The sequence below is a fragment of the Zootoca vivipara genome, chromosome 2, assembly GCF_965207765.1.
Source record: "Zootoca vivipara chromosome 2, rZooViv2.hap1.1, whole genome shotgun sequence".
Lineage (NCBI taxonomy): Eukaryota > Metazoa > Chordata > Lepidosauria > Squamata > Lacertidae > Zootoca > Zootoca vivipara.
Window position 1 is genome coordinate 119189915 of NC_142584.1, and position 20837 is coordinate 119210751.

Consider the following 20837-nt stretch of genomic DNA (forward strand, 5'->3'; position numbering starts at 1 on the left):
ACAGTGGCCGGAGTAGGCTACTTCAGAGTAACGACGCTACGCAGCTCTGCATTTTATTCTTTTATTGGTGCTGCGTATTTACAGTGCTGAAGTCATTGCTATTTACACGGAGTGTTGTGGTCAGTCGGTATCAGAACCTCCGAATGACTTTTGGCGCGTCTTTCCCCAGCACAAAAGCCTCGGAAGCCCCATTCTCTTGCCCCTCCTCTTTCTGCGTAATTCTGGCGTTGGAGGGATGGGTCTCCCCCCCTTACTTGCCCCTTCCTGTCCCACCTGGGACCCTGGCTCCGCTACCTTGCCTGAGCCTCGGACCCGACTTCCTGCTTCCCCACTGGAATCAGAGCTCCCTCTGCTTTCCCCTGTGGTCAGTGCTGGGCTTGAACTCAGGAGGGGAGGGACTTCGCGATATCCCCTGTCCCTCACATCCACCCCCCTTCCAAGCTCCCCTTCTCCCCTCCCCAGGTCCCCCCCAGGTGTCGGTGACGACTGGAAGCCTAGGAACTCAGTGCTTTCCGAGCCCGTTGGTGTGAACACCTCCGCCCAGTCCTGCGAGGCCCCCCCTTCCGCCTGGGAGGACTGGAATCCCAAAAAGTCCGTGGCGTCTGAGCTGGTGGGGGTAAAAATGTGCTGCCAATCTGCTTCTGCCTTTGACTGGGTGGATCTTGGTGACACCCATATCTCGTCTCCCGATTCCTCAAACTCCGCCTCCCAGCGCCATGGTGAGCTGCTCTCCCGTGCCTCCTCCTCCTCCCCCTCCCTTTCCATGTGCCAGGGCTTGGGTCTGTGGGGAAAGAGGGCGTGAAATTCTTCCACCAAGAATTCCTCCTGTATCTGAGTGGCGGGGACCCATTCATTCTGGGAGGGCGGAGCGTCCTCCCATGCCATGAGGTACTCCAGGCCCCCCACCCCCCTCCGTGAATCAAGGATGGCCGTGGCTTCATTGAGTTGCTCCCTGCCTCCCCTCTCCCCCCCTCCCTCGGGGGTGTGTTCGCTGTCTCGGAGCCTGCTGCTTTCCCTGTACGGCGACAGCAGCGATCTATGAAACACTGGATGCACCCTCATGTCCTCTGGCAGTGCCAGCCTGTATGCCACCGGGTTGACCTGTTGCGTGACTGTGAAGGGACCCAGCCTTCTGGGCGCCAGCTTTTTGCACCTCCCTCTGGTGGGAAGGCCCTCCGAGGACAACCAAACCTTGTCCCCCACCCTGATGACCTCCCCTTGTCGCCTGTGGCGATCTGCCCCCCTTTTGTACGCTTCCTTGGCCCTCTCCAAGTGTTCTCTGAGCTGCTGGTGCACCGTCTCCAGTTCCTCTGCCCAATCCTCAGCCTGTGGGCCCTCCTCCTCCTCCTCCCCCTCCCTCTCTGGGAAAGATCTGAGGTCGCGCCCGTAATTGGCCTTAAAGGGCGACACCCCTGTGGAGACCTGCACCGCATTGTTGTAGGCAAATTCTGCCAGTGGCAGTCGATCCACCCAGTCTGTTTGCCGCTGGCTGACGTAGCATCTCAGGTACTGCTGCAGAATGGCGTTGACTCTCTCCGCCTGTCCGTTGGTCTGCGGGTGTCTAGCTGTCGACAAGCTGACCTCCACCTGCAGGAGGTTCATGAGCCGCCGCCAGAACCTGGAAACAAATTGGCGGCCACGATCCGAAATAACTCTTAAAGGTAATCCATGCAGTCGGAATACGTGGTCCACAAACAGTCTGGCTGTCTCTTCTGCCGAGACCGCCCTGGCACACGGTATAAAGTGGCACATTTTGGACATGAGGTCCACCACCACCAACACTGCGGTCTTGCCCCTGGAAGAAGGCAGATCTGTGATGAAGTCCATGGACACCACTTCCCACGGCCTGTGTGGGGTGGCTAAGGGCTCCAGCAATCCTGGTGGCGCTGCTCTGACCACCTTTGCCCGCTGGCAGGTGTCACAGCCCCGTACATAGTCTCGAACATCTTCCCGCACCCCTGGCCACCAGAAGTGTCTCATGACTAGGTGGGCGGTTTTGTCCCTTCCAAAATGACCCGCCGTTGGGTTGTCGTGCATCTGCTTGAGGACTGTACGTCTCAGCTGGGTGGTGGGCAGGTACAGTGCCCCCTTGTAGAAAAGCAGCCCCCTGCGTTCTGCAAAGTCTTTTGCCTGCTCCCTCCCCCCTCTCAGTTCTCTGAAGATGCGGTTGGCCAATTCATCCGCTGCCGTCAGTGCTGTGAGTTCTGCCTCGCTCACCACTGCTGCTCCGCATGACCATGCTGACGGGGGGAAAATGTGCCTGGGTGCTGGTGGCGCCTCCTCCTCCATGTACTCTGGCTTGCGGGAGAGGGCATCCGCCCTGACATTCTGCTCTCCCGGGATGTAGTGGATGGAGAAGTTGAAGTTCGAGAAGAACTCTGCCCACCGTATCTGCCGCTGGTTGAGCACCCTGGCAGTTCTCCAGAACTCCAGGTTCTTGTGGTCTGTGCACACCTGGATGGGGTGCTTTGCGCCCACCAGGAAGTGTCGCCAGTGCTGGAACGCAGCGTAGATCGCGAGAAGTTCCCTATCAAACACTGTGTAGTTGCGTTCAGGCTGTGTCAGCTTCCTGGAGAAGAAGGCACAGGGTCTCCACTCCCTGTTGGCGTCCAGTTGCAACAAAATGGCGCCCACAGCTTTTTCAGAAGCATCTGTCTCAATGCGTAGGGGCGCGTCCTGAACCACGTGGAACAGGTTCTGGTCTGAGGCGAACACCCTCTTGAGGCTTTCGAACGCTGCTTGCGCCTCTGGTGTCCACCTGAACTTCTGCTTGCCTCTCAGGCAGTCAGTGATGGGAGCCGTAACGCGAGAGAAATTCTTGATGAACTTCCTGTAGAAGTTGGCGAAGCCTAGTAGGCGTTGGGCATCTTTGCGCGTCCTGGGGCTGTTCCAGTCCAGGATGGCCTGCACCTTGTCCTTGTCCATCGCCAGCCCCTTGTCTGACAGCTTGTAGCCCAGGAAGTCCACCTCTTTGGTGTGAAACTTGCACTTCTCCAGCTTCACATACAGGTGGTTCTCCTTCAGGCGCTGCAACACCTCCCTGACATCTTTCACATGCTGCACTGGGTCATTTGAATAGATAAGGATGTCATCTAGGAAGACCAAGCATTTCCTGAAGAGGAGGGACCCCAGGACGTGGTGCATGAAGGCCTGGAAGCATGCTGAGCCCCCTTGCAAACCGAAAGGCATCACCAGATATTCAAAAGAGCCCAGAGGCGTGAACATCGTGGTTTTCCATTCGTCGCCTTCCCGGATCCTGATCAAGTTGTACGCCCCCCGTAGGTCCAGCTTGGTGAAAATCTTGCCCCTGCGTGCCGCTGTCAGGAGATCGTCCACTCTGGGCATGGGGAAAGCCACTGGCTCTGTCACTGAATTCAGTCGTCTAAAATCCACCACAAGACGGCGCTGTTGCGTGTCTTTCTTGTCCACCCAGAAGACCGGGCTGCCCCCTGCTGCCTTGCTTTCTCTGATGAACCCCCGCTTGAGGTTCTTGTCGATGAAAGCGCGCAGATCCTCCAGTTCCTGGTCTGACATGGCGTACAGCTTGGCTGGGGGTATCGTCGCCCCTGGCACCAGGTTGATCTGGCAGTCAAAAGGCCTGTGCGGGGGTAGGTGGTCGGACTCCGCTTCGCTGAAGACCTCCTGAAGGTCCCAGTACGGCTTGGGTATCGCCTCACCCCCTTTGATATGCATGGTGGCCACCGTGGCTATCGGAGGCCCCTCCCCTGGTTGGTGCTGCATGCAATGTTCCAGACAAAAGTCCGACCCAAACGTGATGCACCTCTGGTGCCAACTGATGGAGGGGTCGTGGCGCGCCAGCCAGCTCATGCCCAAGACGATGGGGGGGTCTGAGATGGTGGTGACGTTGAACGCCAGTGTCTCTGAGTGCCTTCCCACCGTCATTCTCATGGGGGGGGTTTGATGTGTGATGGCCCCTCCCAGCAGCTCCCTGCCGTCAATGGTTGCCACGTGCAGAGGAAAATCCAGCTGCAGAAGCTGGATCTGGTGCTCTTCTGCAAAGTTTCTCGAGAAGAAGTTGGCTGATGCACCACTGTCAATTAAGGCTAGGGCTGTCAGTGGGTAGCCGTTTGGGAGCGTTAGCGTGACTTCTAGAACCACTCCTGCTCTGGGAGGGGTGGGCTGGCTCTGCTCCTCTCTGTGCGGGTGGGCGGGCTGGGGCTGTTGTCTGCTGACTGTGCCTGGCTGCTGCCCCTTGTCTCCTGCAGCCAGGCTTTCCCGTTTCCCTGCTGTGGTGCTGCGTCAGTGGGGGAGGGCACCACCGTTCCCGCCTTTCCTTGCCACTCCCTGCGATGTGGGCAGTCTCTGACGAGATGCTGGGGTGAGTTGCAGAGAAAGCAATTCCCGCCCCTTCCCTCCTTGCGTCTTGGCGCCGCTGGGGTTTGAAAAGCCCGCGCGCGCGCGCTATCAATCTGCATGGGCTCCTGGTCCTGGCTGGCCCCAGGCGTGGCTTGAAAGGGTTGTTGAGGGAGTGGCTTCTCCTGCGACCGTGGGAACCAAGCCCGCTTTGCGCGCGTCGCTTGCTTGTCGTTCCACCGGGATTCCTGTCTCACCCCCACCGCCAGAGCCGCTTTGCTCAGCTGATCCATAGTACTGGGCTTTGGACCTCTCGAGAGCTCATCCTTCACCTCCTCGTGCAAACCCAAGTAGAACGCCGCTTGCATAGGAGGCGACTCCAAAACCCACCCCAGTCTGTGCACCAGCATGGTGAATTTCGCCCAATATGCGCGAACTGTCATATTTCCTTGGCGTAAATTATGCAGTTCCTCCTTAGTCTGGTCCATATGACTATCGGACGAATACATCGTCCTCAAACCTTCTAGAAATTGTTGGACATTTTTCATGCAAGGATTCTTGGTTGCGATTAACGGTCTTAGCCACTCCCTGGCTGCTCTGGTAAGATGTTCCACAATAAATGCTACTCTGTGCTCATCATCAGGGAACTCATTATGGTGCAGCTCAAGAGCATACACGATCTCAGTCTCAAAGCCATGATATTCCCTCGGGTCTCCATTGAACTTGCTTACTAGGGTCCCTGCTCTCCTTCCTGGCAGCACTTGGACTTGGGGGGCCCCTCCCGCCTTGTCTTTCTCTGCATCCAGCTTGCTTTGGAGGTCTACCGCCACCGCCCTTAATTGCTGCTCTCTTTCCTGAAGCGCTCTCACCTGTTCCGCAAGTTGTAGCCGGTCTTCCTGGACCTTCTTAGTCTCTTCTTTAGCTGCCTTTAATTCTCCCTGTGCATGCAGAGTCAGCTGCTGCAGCTCCTCCTGTGCTTGTTCCGCGATCTGCCGCCATTTCTCCGCCTCTGACACGCTCATCCCGGCAACTCCAAAGTAGCCCAAAAAAGATTCGGAGGTTGCTGTCACAGTGGCCGGAGTAGGCTACTTCAGAGTAACGACGCTACGCAGCTCTGCATTTTATTCTTTTATTGGTGCTGCGTATTTACAGTGCTGAAGTCATTGCTATTTACACGGAGTGTTGTGGTCAGTCGGTATCAGAACCTCCGAATGACTTTTGGCGCGTCTTTCCCCAGCACAAAAGCCTCGGAAGCCCCATTCTCTTGCCCCTCCTCTTTCTGCGTAATTCTGGCGTTGGAGGGATGGGTCTCCCCCCCTTACTTGCCCCTTCCTGTCCCACCTGGGACCCTGGCTCCGCTACCTTGCCTGAGCCTCGGACCCGACTTCCTGCTTCCCCACTGGAATCAGAGCTCCCTCTGCTTTCCCCTGTGGTCAGTGCTGGGCTTGAACTCAGGAGGGGAGGGACTTCGCGATATCCCCTGTCCCTCACAATATATATAATAGTTTTCTCCAAATCTTTGAACCTTCCCCTCCATGGGTCCTATTGTCAACCTTTTCAACTGCATACTATTCAATAGTCCATATTTTACATCCAGATCTTGGAGTTTTCGCAAACATGTTTTTCTCCAGCCCTGCAGTTGCAGGTGGAGTTGCAGAAGGAGTTTAGGAACTTGCAGAAGTGGTACTTCCTCTCTGTATAATTATCAAAATGATAGTGTGTGTGTGTTTGCTTCTACTTCTCACCAAAGATCTAGGGATTTGTCCAAAGATCACTTTTGAGTCCAGTAGATTAAAAATCAGAGGAATTTGCGATGATGTCATGGATCTGAGGCAAAAAGGTCTGGCAGATATATGCCTCCTAAGCCACCCAAAAGTTGGGTGGGCTGAGATTTAGGACAGATGATAACTGTACCAGAATGAGGTTGGCTTGACTTCTCTCCACTTCAGATGTGATCCCTTTGCAGGGCTCCATTAGTAAGAAGAAAGCTATTGCATCTTGCAAGCACCACAACAAAAGGCTTCTATATCTTTGTAAGGGAGCAGTCATGAAGGAGGTGGTCGTTCCTGGGAGGAAAAATATGCTCCTCGTTCTACTGCTTCTACTGCTTCTTCTGCCTTATGGGGACTGTGGGAAACTGCAGACAAAATGCCTCTTGTCTTTGGAAAGGGATAAGATGGATTCACCTAATTATTTCAGGCCAGGAGACCACCTCCTCAGTGGGGTCCTCTCTGCCACAAATACTATGTTTGATCCTTATAGCTTCAACGACTGTCCTTCCACCAGTTTTTATTGGTAAGACGTTTTGTGGGGATGGAGTTACTGCTGCTTCACTTGCTACCATTTCCATGAGATCCAGCTCATCTCCAGTTATTTTCTGGTGCCTGTCTCATTATTTGGTACCTGCCTTTAAGAACATGAGAAGATCCCACTGGCAGATAAATTTGTGGGTGATTAGGCTCTCAGTGGCTACCAGTCACAATGGCTATGTTCTCCATTCACTGTCACAGGCACTATGCCTCTGGGTACCAGGAACTGAGAATCTCAAGTAGGGGAAGAGCTCTTGTGCTTCTCAGTTTTGCATGTGCATCTGGTTGGCCACCTTGAGAACTGGATGCTGGAACAGATGAGCCTTTGGGGAGATTCTGCAGGGTTCTTCTGTGTACGATGGTAGGATAAGGGTGTCTTTTGCATTAGGTTTAATATACAGGGGGAAATATCTACTTTCTCAAAGTGGAATCATGATAGTGCTTTCTGGATCTTTTAATCACCATTTTTAGATCCCCTTTAAAACAAACCCCAGGCATTATTATTATTATTATTATATGTTGCCCTATACATCTTGACAAACAGTGGAAAACATATTGATAAAAAGGGTGATAATATGGGAATAACAGCAGCAACTGTTATAAGCTATAGTAACATTGGGGAAGTTATTTTAGGTGTTATTTCAGGGGTCTTTTGTTTATTTGTGACATTTCCATGCTGTCCTTTTAACAAGAAGTTATTCCAAGCAGCTAGCAATAAATAAGTAAATGCAAATGCAAATGCAAAATTAAAACAGGCAACCATAAAGGGGACAGGGGAATGTTTACAGTGCTGGCATGTATATAATTTTTTTCCAGGAAAGCACCCACAATGTACTGGCAGCTCCTCTCCTTCCTGTTTGCCATTCAAGAGATCAACCAGAATCAAAAGCTGTTACCCAACATCACCCTGGGCTACAGCATCCATGAGAACTTTTTTGATGGAAGGGTGACATATGATGCTTTGCTAGACATGTTGTCAATTGGGCAGCTCAACTTTCCAAACTACAGCTGTGGTAAACAGATGAACGTAGTACTGGCTGTTCTCGAAGGGTCTGACTCTCAAAATTCCATCCAGATTTCAAATGTGTTGGGCATCTATAAAATCCCACAGGTAGGAATGGAGAGAGGTATAATAGCATTGTGATATCAGCTGTTTTATATTCCATTTTATCCCCGGTTCAGACTCCATGAGAGTATCTGTGAAGTTTTGGTGAGTTACCTTGTCAAAAGCTTTTTTGTTTGATCATGTTCACTATATCAAGAACATCTCTATCAATATGATTCTTGACACTCTCAAATAATTCTAATCAGATTGTGAGACAGGTTTTGCCATTCTGTGGGTGGCCACCCCATTCGATATTGGGAAAAGGATTTATTGTGTCCCGACTTTGAAAACGTCTCCCTTGATGAAGTAATTTAAATGCCCATTTGTTTCTGGCTCACTAGGCCTGAGGCTTCCTGTTGCATGTTCGCCTGACACATGAAACTTGGAAGTTCCTGCAGGGATTCTTCCTTCTAGAGATTAATGAGGGGCATCTTTTTTTAAAAAAATGATATTACCCGGAATCCTTTTATGAAATCACTGTTCCCACCAAAGGGTCCTTGCAATAGACCTTCCTCCTTCCTAAAACCTACCCAATCCCATGTTGGGCTTAGAACTATTTAGGCTTTGATCTGAAATCAAACAAGATACAAATCTTCCTTCTCTTCCCAGGTCACTTATGCTTTTGTCTCTCATGTTCTGAATGATAAGAGGCAGTTTCCTTTTTTCTACTGGATGGTCCCCAAAGAAGAAGCCCTGTACCCAGGGATTGTCAAGCTGCTCCAGCACTTCAGGTGGACCTTGATTGGCCTCCTTGCACCAGACACCAACAATGGAGAGAGGTTCCTGAAGAGCTTGACGCCGGTGCTCATCAAGAGCGGTGTCTGTGTTGTTATCTCACAAAGCATCTATGGACTGAATACAAATGTGGTAGAAATGGATCGTCTTCCATTCCTCAAGTGGAGGCAAGTGCATGTATTTGTTTACTACGGGGAAATGACTTATTTCTTAGATGGACTATTCATTATACAACAGATGTTTGACATACTGCTGAAATCCATTGTTGGGAAAATCTTCATCACAACAGCTATGTGGGATGTCTCCGTGGAACTGATGTATAATGACATATCTTTCCAACACATCCTTGGTATATTTTCCTTCTTCACTGAGACAAGCAAAAGGGCAACATCCGATGGTTTTCCATCCTTTTTCTCTGGTATTAAGAAGTTTTGGGAGGGTGCTTTTAATTGTTCCTATTCAAAGCATTCATCCTCGGCGAAAGGCTGGACAAGATGCAGAGAGAGAGAGAAACTGGAGATGTTTCCCCAAGACGATCTGGAAAGAATCCTCTCTCTAGACAGCTACAGGATCTACAACACTGTCCAAGCCGTGGCTCATGCCTTAAATGCTGCATATTCATCTAGAGCTAAGCAGAGGGCTAATGAGAGAACGGGACTTCAAAGGCTACAGCCATGGCAGGTTTTTTCTTTCTCATCATAGACATCGCAACTGAACATGACAATTGGTTGTAGTGTTGCAGAAATTGATTATTGTGCAGTTTGAAACAATTGGAAGGATAAGAACTGGAAGCTTTCATTTCCTTTTGGAAATGAATTCTTGCTCAGGCCCATAGAAATGTTATTCAATCTTTACTCACAGAACTCTTCATAACAGAATGAAAACATCAAATTGACATCATGTCTTGTGCTGCCCAGCACATGTTCAGCATCTCTCTCTCTCTCTCTCTCTCTCTCTCTCTCTCTCTCTCTCTCTCTCTCTCTCTCTCTCTCTCTCTCTCTCTCTCTCTCTCTCTCTCTCTCTCTCTCTCTCTCTCTCTCTCTCTCTCTCCCTCTCCCTCTCCCTCTCTCCTCTGCCTTCCAGGCTGTTTGCTTTACCTTCAGGAGAGCTTCATTGACATATTGACTCCATTGAGTTTTGGAGCCAAAGACAAAAAGGCAACTCCCTACAAAAAGGAGATACTGCAATCCATCACATGATCTAAGGTTACAACACTCACATGTTAGCTAGCAGAGAACAGCAACCAGGAAATTAATCTTAATATCAGCAAGAGCCCAGAGCCCTTTAGGGGAAAAAAAAACTACTATGGAAAGACCTCAAGGTTTGCAGAACACATTAGCCATTTTCCATTTTAAAACTTCCTTAATACATATTCATTTTTCATTTCTGTGTAAATTAAACCAATTGTACTAAACACATAGATTTCCAGAGTCATTTTATTGGGATTAGAATCTGGAAAACTTTGAGAATCCCTAGTTTAGAACATAGAGAGCTTCCCGTCACCAAAAAATATGGGATGTAGCAGTGAGCTGAAATTTGGCAAGCAGTTGTTAAACATAGAGAGCTACCCATTGCACAGCCCCTCAGGTAACTGCCCCCATCCTGTGCCCAATTCTTTTTTCCCTGCAAGTTGGAATTATTTTTGGCAGGGGAGATGACATTGATCAGGCTGTCTCTAATCTCTGTTCCTTTGACACCCACTTGACTCTGCTCTGGCTCTCTGCTCCCTCCACCAAGATCCTGCCTTTCCCTGCTGGAGCCCGTATTAGAGATTTCATTCAGTTTGCTTTGAAAGGAGAAACGTACCTTATTCACTCTTTCCGAAACAATCCAAGAGGGCAGCATCCTTCAAAAACATGTTTACTAGGAGAAAATCACATAGAAATACTGAAGAATTCTGAGGTTTTTTATTATTATTTTAAAAATGCTTCAGAAATGTGGAGAACTGAATTTAAGATTAGGGTGTGTGTGAGAGAGAAAATATTATGAACCAAAGTTGACAAGATCTCTCCATTACTATTGAGTTTGCAACCAGTCCTAAGCAGAGGTGAACTGGGTTGTCAGTATGCTTTCCATTATTATTATTATTATTATTATTATTATTATTATTATTATTATTACATTTACAATTTTACAATTCCAAATAAACATTTTACAAACTCTAAAATATCCAATGATTTCCCTTCTTCTCTTTCTGTGGTTCATTTTATATCTCATACATCCCTGCATAATTTACCAAAACAATTCAAACCAGTTTTCCACTTTTACATTAATCAAACATTATTTACGTACGTAGTTGAATTTAGCTTAATGCTGCCATGATTTTCAGCTGTATACAGTTATTTTCCATATATTCAATAAACCCTTTCCACTCTTCTTTCAATGTATGTTCTTTTGCTCTCTTATTCTGCATGTTAAATCTGCAAATTCTGCAAATTCTGCAGAATAATCTGCATATTCTGTCCACTTAAGTTGCCAATCCTCTTTAGCTGGGACCTCACTCACTTTCCATTTCTGGGCTAGCAAAACAGGAGACTCTGCTTTCCTTTATTCTAAATGCTCTCATCTTTGCTTCTGTTCCAGCTCCACCCTTTCCTCGGAAACGCCCCGTTCTACAATTCTTCCATGGACAGAGTGTATTTGGATGAGAACGGGGAGCTGGCAGCTGACTTGGACATTGTGAACTGGGTGGTGTTCCCCAATAAGTCCGTCCTCAGAGTGAAGTTTGGGAGTATCGACAGACAGGGATCCCCAGACCTGAAGTGCTCCATTGACCAGGATGCCATTGTATGGCCTGAGTGGCTCAATCAGGTGGCGTTGAGGGGGGAATCATGCCTGTCATTTTGCTGTCTTTTCTTTCAGCCTTAATAAGTGCTCCCTGTTCTGTGGGCTGCTGCTCTCTGTTTCCAGCATTGGGCTGTTGTTGTTCCTACAGCTCCTCTGCTCAGCTGGGTGTCAAAGGAGGGTTCCTGCTAAACTCTGTTTATGTGGAAAAAGGGAAATTCCTTGCTTTTCTGTTGTTAAATGTATTTATATCAGTAGTGAATAGCTCATGGCCCATATACAGACCTCTATTTAATGGAGGTATTTTCTTTCCCTCCCTGAATTTAATCATGAATAATTAATTTAATAGACAGTGATGGGAAATTCATAGTTACAGCATATGACAACATACTATGCCTCAAACAACAATTCTCATTGACACTCTTTGTCTTTCTGCCTAGACTCTTCCTACTTCCAGGTGTGTGGAAAGCTGTCGCCCTGGATCCTTCAAGGTGATTCAGGAAGGGAAGCCTCTTTGCTGTTATGAATGTCTTCCCTGTGCAGAAGGGACCATCTCCACTCAGGAAGGTGGGTGACTCCAAGGGAAAGGCTGGCCTTGGGGAAGAGAGAAGGGTTCAAGTCAGGAATCTTTCAAAGCCATTTCTGGGAAGGATCAGGCTGGTATGCTTCATGTGTGGGAGTGAACTGGGTGATTCAAATTATCATCATCATCATCAATCTGTTTTGATTATTATAGTTTACAATATTGTTCTAAAATGTATCATCGTCATAATACATATATATAGTAACCTGATTGGGAAAGCTGGACATAAAAATCTCTATCACTAAAAGCCTGCCCCCTCCATTTCCCACTCCTCAGCCCTATTACGCACCCTCACTCCAAAATATATATTTGATCAAATGTAAAGGAAAGAGTTCTAAACCACAGAGCATTTGGGGTTTGCCAATCAGAAGGTCGGCAGTTCGAAACCATGTGACGGGCTAATGTCTCGTTTCTCTGTCTCAGCTTCTGTCATCCTAGCAGTTCAAAAGCACACCAGTGCAAGTAGATGGATAGGTGTCACTGCAGCAGGAAGGTAAACAGTGTTTCCATGCGCTCTGGCACTCGTCATGGGGTCCCTTTGCAAAAGAAGCAGTTCAGTCATGCTGGCCACATGACCCAGAAAGCTGTCTGTGGACAAACATCAGCTCCCTCGGCCTGAAGCGAGATGAACGTTGCACCCCATAGTTGCCTTTGACAGTACTTAACTGTCCCGGGGTCCTTTACCTTGTAAAGATTATTGTGGACCTAAGGAAGATATTAGACCTCTGCACAGTCTCCTGATCCTCCTTTTGGCCCTGGTATAGGGAGCTCTAAGCAGCCCAACTTGCCAGAGTCCAAGCTGGGGATATCTAGCCCTAGAATCTGTTCGAAATTTCTTCAGGGGTCGAGCTAATGTTTAGAAAAACCTAATTAAATACCTGTAGTGATCTGTGGCTGTCCCAGACTGACTTGGTCTACAACTGAATCTCTCCCAAGAGACTGGATATTGCTCAGGGCTTGGCTGAATCCAGTGTAGTAGACATTACTCTCCCTCCCTCCCTCCCTCCCTCCCTCTCTCCCTCCCTCCCTCCCTCCCTCCCTCCCTCCCTCCCTCCCTCCCTCCCTCTCTCCCTCCCTCCCTCCCTCCCTCCCTCCCTCCCTCCCTCTCTTTCTCTTGCAGATGCAGACCATTGCCAAAAATGCCCAGGAAATCAGCATCCAAACAAGGAGCGAGATCAATGTGTGTTCAAGCATATCACCTTCCTAGCCTATGAAGAGTCTCTAGGGGTTGTCCTACTTTCCCTTGCCCTACTGGGGTCCTTAACCACAAGCTTTGTCTTAGGAATCTTCATTAAATACAAGGAGACACCCATAGTCAAAGCCAACAACCGGGACCTCTCCTACATCCTCCTTGTCTCCCTCCTGCTTTCCTTTTTGTCCTCCTTCCTGTTCATTGGGAGGCCAAGGAAAGGGACCTGCCTTCCTCGACAAATGGCCTTCAGCATCATCTTCTCTGTTGCTGTGTCTTCTATGTTGGCAAAAACCATCACTGTGGTTCTGGCCTTCCTGGCCACCAAGCCAGGGAACACAGTGAGGAGATGGCTGGGGAAGAGTCTGGCCCACTCCATTGTCATTTCCTGTTCCTGTGTCCAAGTTGTCATCTGCATGATCTGGCTGGGGATCTCGCCACCATTCCCAGACTCTGACATGCACTCCCAGCCTGGAGAGATCATCCTGCAATGCAATGAAGGGTCTGTGGCCATGTTCTATGGTGCCCTTGGCTACATGGGCTTCCTGGCTGCCATCTGCTTCACGGTGGCTTTCCTAGCCAGGAAGCTGCCTGGGGCTTTTAATGAAGCCAAGCTGATCACCTTCAGCATGCTGGTCTTCTGCAGTGTTTGGGTGTCCTTTGTGCCCACCTACCTGAGCACCAAGGGGAAATACATGGTAGCCGTGCAGGTCTTCTCTATGTTGGCCTCCAGTGCTGGGCTTCTGGGCTGCATCTTTATTCCCAAATGCTACATTATTGTGCTGAGACCTGATCTGAACACAAAGGAGCACCTGACAGCAAAAGCTAAAGATAGCATCTGATTCTGAAAATATTATTTTTCAAGAATGTAGGGAAGTGATGTTCTTGAAAAATAAGGTTTCAGCTTTTTAAAAATAATTACTGTACCCTCATTTGATCTTGTAGACCAACCAACATAATGGAAATAATTATGAAATTTGGCTGAAAATTTGATAAAACTTTGGAAGATGTAGATCACATAGATCACAGAGAATTCACATTATCAAAATTTTGTAATTAGTCATGGAACGGAATAAGGTTGTCCACTGTCACTCATTTTTCTTAATTGTAGAAAAATATCCTTGTAATTATACAATGCCCTCTGTGGCATGGGAGTCAGTATAAATGAAAATAACAAATGTAGGCCTCTATGCAGAATAAACATACCCAATGTCAGGATGCTACCAGCGGTTCCCGGCTGCTTGCCCAGGAAAGTAAAAAGACAAGGAAAACTTTCTTACAGTCTTTTTTTATTTCAGACTTTACAGAGAGTCGCTATAGAACCCAGCCTCTTGGATAATGGTGTTGCCCTGAGTGAACCTCTCTCTCCCCGTCTCTCCCACTTTCTCATTCATCACCACCTCCTCTACGGGTGCCCCTAAGTGCTCTCTGTCTTTGAGCTCTTTGCTCTCCTACTTTTAAGGCTTGCCGGGTTCTGGGAGATAGAGGGTCTGGAACGCTTACTAATGACATGTCAGCCAGCTGCTGCTCTGCCTCTCCCATGATTGCCCAACTTTTCCCCTTATCTGCCTCTGAGCTGTGACTTCCCTCAAACCCCTGTTGTAAATCTATACTCTTCCTCCTCCCTGGGAGGGTCAGGATGGAGAGGTGGTCTCCCCCATTCCTCCCCTGCCTAGTCCCTGACACCCAGCTTCTTCAACTGTTACAAATAGGGCTTAGTTTCTGGACCCTTAGTCATCTTAGTCACCCTCCACCCCATACCTGCCAGCTCATCAATATCTTCCTTTATTTAGGGTGCCCAGAACTGGACACTGTATGCCAGGTGTGGTCTGACCAAGGCAGCATAGAATGGAACTATTACTTCCCTTATTCTGGACACGATACTTCTGTTGAAGCAGACTAAAATTTCAACATTATTTTTATTGGAGTTAAAAAAAAATTGTTATCATCTTTTTTTCCTAATTGTATATTTAAATTTTTAAAAAAGTTTATGGACTATTGAATAGTATGCAGTTGAAAAGGTTGACAATAGGACCCATGGAGGGGAAGGTGAGAAGTCCAAAGATTTTGATAAATCTTTAAACACCAGGGCCAGGGCCTTTCCAGTGATGGCTCCGACCTGCTGGAATGCTCTGTCCTATGAGACTAGGGCCCTACAGGATTTAACCTCCATCCGGTGGGCCTGTAAGACAGAGCTATTCCACCTGGCCTTTAATTTGAACTCAGCCTGATCTTTTATTTGGTTTCCTTGCTCACTGGTTCCGTCCTCCTTGTACTTTCTCTCCAGGCAGAGTCTCAGATCGAGAACCAACCCTAATTAAGGTCAAGGTTAAAGGACCCCTGGATGGTTAAGTCCAGTGAAAGGCGACTATGGGGTATGGCGCTCATATTGCTTTCAGGCCAAGGGAGCAAGCATTTGTCCAGCTTTCCGGGTCATGTGGCCAGCATGACTAGACTGCTTCTGGAAACGCCATTTACCTTGCCGTTGCAGCAGTACCTATTTATCCACTTGCACTGGTATGCTTTTAAACTCCTAGGCTGGCAGAAGCTGGGACAGAGCAACAGGAGCTCACCCTGTCATCATCATCATCATCATCATCATTTATTATTTATACCCCGCCCATCTGGCTGAATCTCCCCAGACACTCTGGGCGGTGCCCAATTGAATATTAATACAATACAGCATTAAATAGTAAAAGCTTCCCTAAACAGGGCTGCCTTCAGATGTCTTTTAAAATTAGGATAACTGCTTATTTCCTTGACATCTGATGGAAGGGCATTCCACAGGGCGGGTGCTGCTACCGAGAAGGCCCTCTGTCTGGTTCCCTGTAACCTCACTTCTCACAATGAGGAAACCGCCAGAAGGCCCTCGGCTCTGGATCTCAGTGTCTGGGCTGAATGCTGGGGGTGGAGATGCTCCTTCAGGTATACAGGACCGAGGCCTTTAGGGCTTTAAAGGTCAACACCAACACTTTGAATTGTGCTCAGAAACGTACTGGGAGTCAGTGTAGATCTCTCAGGAACAGTGTTATGTGGTCCCGGCGGCCGCTCCCAGTCACCAGTCTAGCTGCCGCATTCTGGATTAGTTGCAGTTTCCGGGTCACCTTCAAAGGTAGCCCTGCGTAGAGCACATTGCAGTAGTCCAAGCGGGAGATAACCAGAGCATGCACCACTCTGGCAAGACAGTCCGCCGGCAGGTAGGGTCTCAGCCTGCGTACCAGATGGAGCTGATAGACAGCTGCCCTGGACAGAGAATTAACCTGTGCCTCCATGGACAGCTGTGAGACCAAAATGACTCCCAATTCCAACCACCGACCTTCCGATTGGCAAACCCAAGAGGCTCAATAGATCACAGCACTGACCACATTCCTAGAGCTGTGTGTTATCAGCATACTGGTGACCCCTTGATCCCAAACTCCCCAGGAGCACACCCCATGACTTCATATACAGCAAAATAGATCTTTAATAGCACTGGGGAGAAAATAGCACGTTGCAGAACCCCATAGCACATATGCTGGGGGGTGGGGATGAGGAACAAGATCCAGCTTTACTTTCTGGACGCGACATTGAAGATACGAACAGAACCACTGTAATACGGTGCCTCTGACACCCACCTCACTAAGCCAGTCCAGGAGGATGCCATGACTGGTGGCATCAAAGCCGCTGAAAGTTGTGTCACGTCAACTAAAGCAGGCATGTCCACCTTCAAGTAGGCTGTGATCTACTATCCAGTATCAAAAAGTGGCAGTGATCTACCACACTCTCCCATTGTCATTCTTCAACTTAAACATGATACAGTGGTACCTCTACTTATGAATGTTTCTACTTACGAATGGAGCTCCGTCCGCCTTGGATGCGGTTTAGATAGGATTTTTTCTACTTACGAATTTTTAGATAGGATTTTTTCTACTTACGAATTTTTTCTCCCAATGCATTTCTATGGGATTCGACTTACATTTTTTTTCCACTTACAAATGTGCATTTGGAACGCATTAAATTCATAAGTAGAGGTACCACTGTATTTGGCTGGGGATACCCAGCCAATGGGTGGGCTATAAAGAACAACATATCATTCTTATGATAAAAATAATAACAAGTTATTACCCCCCACCAGCCCCCTCCCATGGCCCTTGGCACACGCAGGAAGCCAACCCCCCCCCCCCCGTAATGTTGAATCCCCCCATACCAGATGAAGAGCTCAGTGGGGGGGGGGGAGTAAATGCAGCCAGGCTGGAGCTGGAAAGGTGGGAAAAGTTCAGCATCCACACAGAACTAGGAGGGAGAGGGTGTTTTCTTTCCATGGGAACCGGCGGGAGGGGGTAGAGGGAGGAGGGGCGTCATTCTCTCTCATGTGCTGCACTTCCCGCGGCTCCCTACAAGCACCTCGTCTCCCCCTCCCCCCCGCCCCGGGGCTTCGGCTTGCAAGAGGTGGAGACACGCACCTCATGCCTTTCCAGGACCGGCCAGCTGGCTGGGCATCACACAAAGTCGGTAGTTGAAGTGGGGTGGTTGAGGTGGCCACAAAGCGGAGGCGGTGCCAGCACCAGCCGGAGCTCATGCTGCGGCGACCATGAGCAAGCCTGGTTAAGCAGAGTCTCGACTGGTCGTGCCACCTGCAGAGTTGCTCTGGCCGGTGACTGAGCGCGCTCTGAGGGTGTGCTGAGAGTCGATCACAATCGATGAATTGGACATGTCTTACCTAAAGGATATTGTTGAATTTCCACAAGGGCCAACATTGATGCCGAAATCCAGCATCGCCTGAGCTCTGCGAGTGCGGCTTTCTCCCGACTGAAGTGCAGAGTGTTTGAGGACCAGGATATTCGCAGGGAACCCAAAATGCTTGTTTATAAAGCTATTGTACTACCAACCTTACTATATGCTTGTGAAACATGGACCACTTATAAACACCATCTCCAACTCCTCGAAATATTCCATCAACGGTGTCTCCGAAAATTTCTAGGGATAAACGTGCTAAGACACTAGGGATAAACGTGCTAAGAGGAAGGCACGCTTGGCAAACCCACACTGTGATGAACTGCCACCTGGAAACCAATGTCCCCACTATGGAAGGATGTGTGGATCCAGAATTGGCCTCCACAGTCACTTTCGGACCCATTGTTAAAACCGTGTTTATGGAAGACAATCTTACTCGGCTCCGAGTGATCGCCAAAGAAGATTGTTGAATTAAAAAAGAGCCACCCAAATTATCACGACATCACTCTTCCCCCCTCAGCCCAGGAGGATACCATGATTGATGGAATCACCTAAAGGATTTTGTTGAATTAAAAAAGGGCAACCCAAATGATCACAACATGTCAGGGAATAGTCTGAAGATGATGACTGGGGAGTGCATTCTATGGCAGACCAGCTTCTCTCCGATGAAGGGCTGGAGGGGAAAAGTCACCCTCCTTGTCCACAGTGTGTTCAGAAGCAGAGAGAGAGAAGCTGAACAGCTGAGGGAGGAGTTACCCAGTTACAAGATAATGACAAGGGAGCCCAAAGGGAGAGGGCAGCTAGTTGAGACGTCACTTGAGAGCGTGGGGGACCCCCTTCACCACAGACTTGGAGGTCTGAACATATCAGAGTGCAAAGGAGTCAGAGGGAGGGAGGAACTTTCCGTTGGCGCCTAAATGCTGAGGAAATCATGAGGAGGATTTAGGGAAGCCAACTGCCCTCCTTACGGAGAGCTGTATATTTGTGCTTGCAACATGACACTGTAATAAAAGGACCATAAATATATTAACTGCTCATTAATTCTTTTTTAAAATAATTTTTATTTTATTAAGTTTTTACATAAATTTTTATACATCAGTTAACATTCATATCTTATACAATATTTTTTTGGAGTTCCATCAACCATGTCTAAAGATTTCCAATCTTCCTAACTTCTTCTTGTATTCCATAATTCACTATTACTTTTAATAAACAATGAAACATTTTTATTTTCCTAATTTTTCTCTGTAATATTTCATATAGTTCTCCTTACAAAACTTCTTGCAAACCTACTAGCGTAATTTGTTGTTTACAATTGTCTTTCAAATATTTCTCAAATTTAGTCCAGTCTTTCAAGAACCTCTTGTCCCGTCGGTTTCGAATTCTCCCTGTCATCTTATCCGATTCTGCATAGCCCATTAACAACTTCTGCCATTCTTCTATCGTCGGGAATTATTCTTGTTTCCATTTCTGTTCATTAATACTCTTGCTGCTGTTGTCGCATATAAAAACAGTCCTCTAACTGTATATAATATCTAAAATCTTTGGCCCAATGTACCATCACCGACTTTACCTCTTCAGCTTTCAAGTGTCATTCCAACAGTATTTTATACATTTTAGACAATATTTTACAACTATTATTCAATATTTCAATTTCAAATTTTGATTCATTATGATCAAATCCACTTTCTTTTCAATTTTCTTTAAACATTTCATTGATTTGGCGATAGTGCAGCCAGTCATTTACATACTCCTAAACCTCTTCATATGGTTTCATTTTCCATTCATTTCCTTCCTCTTTTATTAATTTTTCATATGTGACCCATTTTTCACTCATATTTATCTTTTTAACACTCATAATTTCCAAGGGTTATAACCACCAAGGCGTTTTACATTCTAATAGGTTTTTATACTTATCACACACTTCAAATAGAGATCTTCGGAATACAGTGGTGCCTCGCTTAACAAACGCCCTGTAAGACGAAATTTTCGCTTAAAGAAAGGATTTTTCTAGCAGAAGTTGCCTCGTTAGACGAATTCGTTTTACGAAAAATTCGTCTAGCAAATCGCGGTTTCCCATAGGAATGCATTGAAATTCAATTAATGCGCTCCTATGGGGAAAAAAATTCAAAAAATTTCAATGCATTCCTATGGGATTCGCTAGACGAATTTTTCGTTATAAGAATAGACCCGTGGAACGAATTAAATTCATCTAGCAAGGCACCACTGTATATGGTTACCAAATCCTTTATCGACCTTTGTTTTATTATGCCACTAGCTGGTAGGGTTGCCAGACTCAATAGAGGACAGGACTTCTGTGCCTTTAATTGCCCTGCTCTCTTTTGAGTCTCGAAACCTTAAAGAGAAACCAGCAGACCCTTTGCTTGGAAATTAAACACAAAGGGTCTGCTGGTTTCTCTTTAAGGTTTCCAGACTCAAAAGAGAGAGTTGCTGTGGGTTTTTGTGTTAAATTGACCTTTTTCTGTTAAACTGGAGTCTCCCTTTAGAGTCCCTTCACCTGCCCTGTCCCAACCCTGACTCCCCTACTGTAAGTTTCAAAAATATGACTTCCCCACCCACACGTGTTCCTGAAAATGTCCGTCCCCCCACTGCTTTGGCTATCTCAGGATCCTACCTCCCTCCCCCCATGGCTATGTGTTTCCCACCTCCCTTTGTTGTGCTTCATCCCTGTGATTCCCCCACCCTGTGAAAGGCCCATATTCTGTTTGTTTTTACCTGTGACCGACTGGGCAATGGTGAGGCCTACTGTCCCAAACCCCCCTCCCCACTGCTTTGGCTGACTCAGGGTTCTTCCCCCCCCCCATGGCTATGTGTCCCCCCCCTTTGTTGTGCCTCATCCCTGTCCCCCCCCCCTTTGTGAAAGGACCTATTATGTTTGTTTTCCCTGCTTGGCAATGCTGCGGCCTATTGAAAAAGTTGGGCCTATTTTCAGTTGGTTGCTGTGGAATGTTGTGATGTCATCTGGCTGCACAGCTTTGGAGGCAGCAGCGTGCGATCTGCCTTTCTATTGGATGCTGTTGGATTCTTCCTTTAAAAAAGGAAAGCGATGTTCAAACAATAGGAAGTCAATTTTTTTTTAAAAAA

At 47.7% G+C, this 20837-nt stretch overlaps 1 protein-coding gene across 1 annotated transcript; it reads left to right on the forward strand.

Annotated features, from left to right (window-relative positions):
* Positions 1-7452: 7452 nt before the first annotated feature.
* LOC132591791 (vomeronasal type-2 receptor 26-like) lies at positions 7453-13861 on the forward strand. Its single transcript, XM_088662553.1, has 5 exons — positions 7453-7734; positions 8338-9144; positions 11047-11274; positions 11688-11814; positions 12951-13861. The coding sequence occupies exons 1-5, from the start codon at positions 7453-7455 to the stop codon at positions 13859-13861; spliced, it is 2355 nt and encodes a 784-aa protein (XP_088518679.1).
* The last annotated feature ends 6976 nt before the right edge of the window (positions 13862-20837 follow it).

Coding starts and splice junctions, on each gene's coding strand:
- LOC132591791 (XM_088662553.1), top strand. CDS start 7,453: ATGTACTGGCAGCTCCTCTCCTTCCTGTTTGCCATTCAAGAGATCAAC. Junction 9,145..11,046: donor AAAGGCTACAGCCATGGCAG/GTTTTTTCTTTC, acceptor CTTCTGTTCCAG/CTCCACCCTTTCCTCGGAAA. Junction 11,815..12,950: donor GACCATCTCCACTCAGGAAG/GTGGGTGACTCC, acceptor TTTCTCTTGCAG/ATGCAGACCATTGCCAAAAA.